The 6,403-nt window shown below is 63.9% G+C and overlaps 1 protein-coding gene across 1 annotated transcript in view; it reads left to right on the top strand.

Annotated features, from left to right (window-relative positions):
- SMTN (smoothelin) overlaps positions 1 to 6,403 on the top strand; it is a 24,971-nt gene that overhangs the window by 6,495 nt on the left and 12,073 nt on the right. Inside the window, exons 6-11 of the mRNA XM_009885096.1 lie at positions 264 to 366; positions 591 to 682; positions 968 to 1,027; positions 2,841 to 2,901; positions 4,015 to 4,118; positions 5,165 to 5,167. Coding sequence (XP_009883398.1) covers positions 264 to 366; positions 591 to 682; positions 968 to 1,027; positions 2,841 to 2,901; positions 4,015 to 4,118; positions 5,165 to 5,167 — 423 coding nt within the window. The remainder of the gene's footprint in view (positions 1 to 263; positions 367 to 590; positions 683 to 967; positions 1,028 to 2,840; positions 2,902 to 4,014; positions 4,119 to 5,164; positions 5,168 to 6,403) is intronic.

Here is a 6,403-nt window from a genome sequence, read left to right as displayed (position 1 = left end):
CCCAGTAGACACAGTGTCCCCCTCCCTTCCTGGTGGAAGCAGCAAGGTGTGAGGACACTAGTCCCCCTGCCAGCCTCCTGCAGTGACCCCTGTGCAGGGGGTGTCCTGTCCATCCCTGGCAGTGTGCAGGCAGGGACCTGACTGTCATGGGAAGAGGCCACAGCCTGCGGCATGCCCCTGGCTGGGTGGCAGGGATGGGACAGGGTGACCTGATTGGAGACTGGAGTGGGGTTAGCCCCACTCTCACCCCCTGCTCTCCTCAGGCCCACGAGCGACACAATGTGGTGGAGCAGGAACATGTCCCGGCTGGGATGCAGGAGCCAAGCAGCCAGCAGGCGGGAGACCCCCAGAAACCCAGTGCCCAGGGTGAGTCCCCATGAATGCCTGTGGCAAAGCCCTGTCTGGGTGTATGCCCAGGGCTGGAGCAGCACCAGGGCGAGCTGCTGGCAGGAGTGGGAGGATGGAGAGGGCAGCATGGCATCTCCCAAAGATGCAGACAGGGGAGCCGGGTGTCTGGTGGGGCTGTGAGAGCAGGGATGTTCTGCAGGCACCCACAGGCTTCCCCCATGCAGAGCATCTTTCTACCACAGCTGTGGTCTCAGCAACCCTCGTGCTCCTGGAGCTGCAGCCAGCCCCGGAACATGGTCCAGAGCCTGAAGATGGTGGCGAGGAGCCAGAGCAGGTGGGCACTGCTCAGCCCAAGGGGCAGCACCGGCTAGCCTGGAAGGAAGGGACCCCGCACATCCCTGCCACTGCCCAGGAGCCTCATGGGGAGCAAAGCTGCCAGGTGGAGCAGCACTCCCCCAGCCATCCCAGTACTGGCAGCCAGGTACAGAACTGGTGGCAAAGGCTGGGGTTGCCACTGCCCTCTTCGCCAGGAGGTGGTGGTCCTGTGGGTGATGGCATAGGGGGGTGCATGTGCCCCCCACCCCCCAGCTGACTGCTTTGCCCCTTTTCCTCCCTGCAGCGTGGTGTTGGGGTGCGTGGCCAGGTGTCGGGGCCAGCCATGAGGCGCGGGGAGCCAACAGTGGGTAAGTACAGCCCCATGGAGGGAGCACCACCACCCCCCCAAGCTGGGCAGTGCTGCCCCAGGGGGCCCCCACTGCATCCCTGCCCTGCAGCACAGCACTGCATGCACATTCCGGCAGCGCAGGGAAGGGCATCAGCCCTGGGGACGTGACTTAAGCCCAGATGGGCTGGGGCAGGAATGTGAGGGCAGGATGTGGCCAGGCCAAGGGCCATCCCCAGCCGGTGGCCATTTGCCGCCTGGCTGTGCGGTAGCGGTTCCTGCCCCAGCTGGGTGCTGGGGGAGCAGGGTGCCTGGAGGGCTGTTTACCAGTCCCCCAGCTGCAGGCTGGGCGGCAGCAGGGCCATGAAAGGGAATCGATGCCGGCAGCAAACCCCAGCCTTTTGCATTCTTTGTCCCAATAAGGCCAGGAGTCGTGCGCTAGCTGGCCCTGACACCACCACCCACCCCACCCCCCCAGGGCTGCACTAACTGGCCTGGTTACGGCTTAGCACTCTCCAGGTCCTCCCTGTGGCCTTGAGGGATTGTGGTGGCCAGCAGCTGCCCTGTTCCTAGTGCTGGGAAAACCATCCCCGTGGCTGTGCTGTGAGGAAACTGGACTTAAAAACCAGAGACCAGCTCTCTGCCCCCAGGGTCAGGGTTCCCACTCAGAGCCTCCTGGGTACCACTCACTGCACTGCCAGGGCACAGGTACCCCGGTCTGTGCCTTGCCCTCTTCTGCGGCGTGGTTTGGTACTGCAGGACAGAGCTGGCAGCCTGCAAGTGCTGGCAGATTTTGGCACTGCACTCTGGGGAGTGTGGGGGTCACAGGGAGGGGGACGCCAGGGTGCTGTTCTTGGGGGGGAGAGGGAGGATGGCAGCAGCGTCCTATGCCGCGCTCACGCTCTGTGCCCCTTTTCCTGTCCCTTCCCAAGTGGCAGTGCCCACCCAGGACCTAGTGGGGACCCCGGCTCGCCTAAACACTCACCGGTGGGAGCAAGTGCCCTCCTCTCCACGCTCGGCTGGCCGCACGGGTAAGGTCCTGGCGGTCGGTGGCTGCCTCCTCTTTCTGTGCTTCCCCATGGCTGGAGGTCCCCAGTGCAGCAGAGCTCTGTGGTGACAGGATGCTGCAGGATGCAGCAGGGCTGTCTGTTGCTTGCTCACCTGCTTTCTTGCCCCCTTTCCCACCCACGTGCAGGAGCAGCCAGACCCCAGCAGAAGCAGGGGGGCAGAAGCTTTGAAGGGCTGCCGGCACCCCCGGGCGGTGGTGTGGGGGGTGGTGGATGGGACACAACAGGCGGCATGCATGGCAGGGTATCCGCAGGGCTTGCATGGCTGGTGGGGTGTCTGGGGGACAGCATGCATCATGTGGGCACCGTGGGGTGCTTGCAGGGCACCGGGGGTGGGGGGTGGTTGCATGCATCTTGTAGGCACCCTGGGGGACAGCATGCGTGGTGGGGCTCCCCGGGGGATGGCATCATGCATGGTGTGCGGCCGGGAAGGGGGGTGCAGGGTGCGTGGCGGGGACACCCGTGGGTCGCCGCAGCCCCGGTGACCCCACCGCGCTAAATTTTTCTCACTGGGGATGTGCAGTACATAGGCAGGAGAGGAGCTTGTGTCATATCTCAGGACAGTTTGCAAGTCTGGTCTTGACTTGCCCAACCAGTGCCTGAGGGAGGAGGCATGTATTATTCCATCTTTCATCTGGCATAAATGGTGAATTTGTTTAAAGCAATGGAGATTGCACATCTCAGATCCAGAGTCAATGTTTAAGAAAGCCAAAAAGGACAGATATGCTTGTTAATAACATGCTGATACAAATGACACAATTCAGAGAAGGCGGTGCCAGCCCGTGCCGCCCGGTGTTGTGCCCGCCCCTGGCAGCCAGCGGGCAGGTGGGCACCGGGCAGGGAAGAGGGGCAGCTGCGGGCAGGGGCACCCATGGGGCAGGGGGGGTGGGGAAGATGGGTTGGGGAGGCAGGTGGCATCCGTCAGGAGACTGGGTGGGGAAGGCGGGCAGCACGGGCAACTGGGCGTGAGTGGGCGTCACTCGGGGAAGTCTGACTGGGAAAGGTGGGCACCCGCTGGGGACTTGGGCCCTGTGGCAGCAATGGGCGCCAGTAGGCAGGCACTGAGAGGGCCATAAGCACTGTGGGACAGTGCTCCTGACAGGATGATGTATGCAGTTGGGCAGCGGAGCAAATGGATGCCAGCGGGCAGCTGGGCACTGAGAAGCTGGTGGGCACCAGTGAGCAGGTGGAAACCAGCAGACAGGTGGGCAACAACAAGCAGGCGGGTAGTGATAGGCGAGGCAGGCACTGATGGGACACGTCAGCAGCAGCAGTGGCATTTGGCTGCTGGCAATGCGGAGGCTGAGCGTGGGCACTGCCAGAAGAGCAGAGGCCGTGGGCAGGAGCATGTCTGACAGCCCTCACCCTTTGGCAGGGATGCTTAGCCTGCTCAGGGCATCTCAGTATTGGGAGGCCATCTGGCCCTGCAGCCCGTCCCCATCCCCACCATCCCGCCATATTTGTGCCCAGGGTCCTTCCCCTGCGCCATCACCTGCCCTGTGTTCATGCTCTGTGCCCGCTGACCTGCTGGTCCAGGGGAGTCTATGCTGTCCTGCTCCATCCCATCCCTGCTGCTGTGTGGTATCTGATCCAGCCCTGCCCCTCATCCAGCCCTGACTGCCTGCCTGCAGTCTTGGCGGGCTTGTGATGTTCCTGGGGCTGTCCCTCACACCAGGGGGACTTGGCTTCAGCTGGTGTGCAGCGGAAAGTGCCCTTCCTTGGAGAGGAGGGTGAGCTAGGGTGGTGAGGGGGGGCTGGCTTCCCCATTCCTTGGCTGTTCCCAAAGCCATTCCCCTGTGCCAGAGCTCACTGCCCACCACTGAGGCAGGATGCGTGCAGCAGCCAGGCAGCCCGACCGGAGCCAGTCCCCGGGCGCGGGGCTGAGCCTGCCGGGCTGGGGCTGGGGCAAACCCCACATGCCTCTCACTCCTCTTGCAGAGGTGACCCTGGGGCTGCAGAGCACCCCTATCCGCATCACCACCATCCCCAGCAGCAGTGGCAGTGTCTGCAGCGTCAGCAGCGTCACCAGCAATGTCACCAAGGTGAGTGCCCCAGAGGGGCTGGGTGCTGTGGGGCTAAGATGGGCATGGGGTGGGAGGTCCTGGGCTTGGGAGCAGTGAACAGGGTGGTGCAGGTGGGTGCTGGCTGCACAGTCCAGAGGCTCTGGCTATTTTTTTCTTTTTTACAGCCAGGGGGGACCCCAGGGTCTGTGTGTGGAGGTACAGCCCCAGCCACGTGAGCTCCCTGTACCCTGGACTGTGCCATCCTGTATGCAGACACTTGGGGGTTAGGGGGCAGGTGGGCTGGGAGCCTTTTGTGGTTCTCCCTTTGTTTTAAACACATCTAAGGTTGGCAGCAGCTCAGGGGAAAACCTATTACCACCTGTTCCTCTGTTTTCCCTCTTGGGAATGGATGGACCTTTGCCATGGTGCTGGGGACCCAGCCTAGGGGGGTGCTTTCTGGAGGTCTCTGACCCCCTCTGGAAGCTCAGGCTGGGGTCCTGGCTCCTCCTGCTTTGCAATCCTGAGCCGAGAGCAGAGCAGAGCAGCAGCCCCAGCCTGCCTAGCCTGGGAGGGATTCTTGGGTGCGACTGGAGAAAAAAAAAAAACACAAACAAAAAAAACCCCAAACCAATAAAATCCCTCTGCTCTGTTTTGGGGTGAGAGCGGCATGCGGCCCCCTCCCTCCCCTGCCGTGGGTGCTGGGTGCACACAGGAGGCAGCCCCGCGCATGCAGCCCTTCGAGTGCTTTTATCTGCTCCTGCCCATCTAGGGTAATGCGAGGCGCTCACGCACACGGCCTTGGCAGGAGTTGGGATGTCAATTGTGGCGCTGCCTTGCTTGCGGCCCTGCACGCGCTCAGCTGCCTCTGCAGGCACAGCACTGCCAGTGGCTATGGTGCCATTGGCTTGCTCTGTTCTTGGCTTAGCCCTTGCCAGCATGAAGCAGGCAGTGCCCACAGCCTGGCAGGGCTGCCCTCAAGTGCTGCCCGCACTAGCCAGCGGGTCCCACTGCCCACAGGCAGCTTGCTGCCTGCAGAAGGGTGACTTCCCCACACTAATGCGCTTGGGCAGGCTTGGCCCGAGCAGCCTGTCAGCTCTCATTAAGGTATTAGCAGTGCTGCCTGGTAGGGTGAGGGGCTAGGACCCATCGGCTGCTCAGCAGGAGACGCAGCTGCCGGGTGTGCTTCCAGCGGGCAGGGAGGAGGAGGAGGAGGCAGCAGCGGTGCTGGCAGTCCTGCCAGGTAGGGCTCAGTTGGGGGGACTGGCAGGGTGTGGGGATCTGGGGACAGCAGCCGCTGCAGCATGTCCTGTCGCTGGTGGGGTGCCACCTGTGCCCATTATGCAGGGACCTGGGGCATTCATCAGGCAGCACACGGGGATGAGGGCCTGCAAAAATCACAGCTGGTAGCTGAGGCCCTGACACCAGCACCAGCCTGGGGCTGGACATGTTGGTGTGTTGTGGGTGATGCTGGCCAGGAACGGAGGGCACTTGGGCGAAAGGGCATGTGGGTGCTCCCCGGCCCTGGAGTGCCTGCAGCACGGTGATGGTCTGGGCCTGATCCTGCATGGGGGCTCTACCCCACCTGCTGTGCCCCACAGCCCTGCCAGCCTGGCGTCGAGGGCACCAGCAGTCGTTTAGGGCAGGGCGGCTGCTTGGCCTGACTGAGCCACCTGGTCCTGGGGCTGGAAATACTGCCAAGTGTCAGCGCCTGCCTCGGCACCCCTGCGCAGGACCCCCGGCCGCCGTGACAAGAATAGCCCAGCAGGCGCAGAGCCCTGCCGGGCCAGCCTCCAGACGGGGGTGGTGCAACCGGCACCCCTATAAAGGGTAGAGGACAGCTGAGCAGGGCTCACCACAGCGCCTGCTGGCACCAGCACTGCCACCATGCCAGGGGTCAGCCTGGAGGGGCTGCCACAGGCCAGGGCGGCTGAGCTGGCAGAGCTGTGGCGGGAGCTGGTGGCTTTCCGGGAGGCGGTGGAGGGGCAGGGGGAGCAGGCGCTGCAGCGGGTGCATCCCCCGGCGCGGGCGCTGCAGGCGCTGGAGGAGGAGCACCTGGAACTGCGGGCAGAGCTGGCGTGCCTGGGCCGCCGCCTCGACGGGCTGATGCTGCGGCTGCAGCAGCCCCCCAGGGAGGACCTCAGCACCCTCTTTCTGGAAGCACAGGACCCTTGCGCCCACTTTGAGGGCACTGAGGAGCCCAGTGGCCCTGTGGCCCATCCGCCTGCTTTCTCCAGCACGCGCCAGCAATCGACCCTGCACCTCTCCCGGAGCAACAGTGGCGTGAGTGCGGGCAGCCCTGCCCCACGGCAGCATCTGGTGGTGGG

Source organism: Charadrius vociferus, unplaced genomic scaffold (assembly GCF_000708025.1).
Source record: "Charadrius vociferus isolate BGI_N301 unplaced genomic scaffold, ASM70802v2 scaffold615, whole genome shotgun sequence".
Lineage (NCBI taxonomy): Eukaryota > Metazoa > Chordata > Aves > Charadriiformes > Charadriidae > Charadrius > Charadrius vociferus.
Note: the sequence above shows the minus strand (reverse complement) of the source record. Positions and strands in the feature narration are given on the sequence as shown.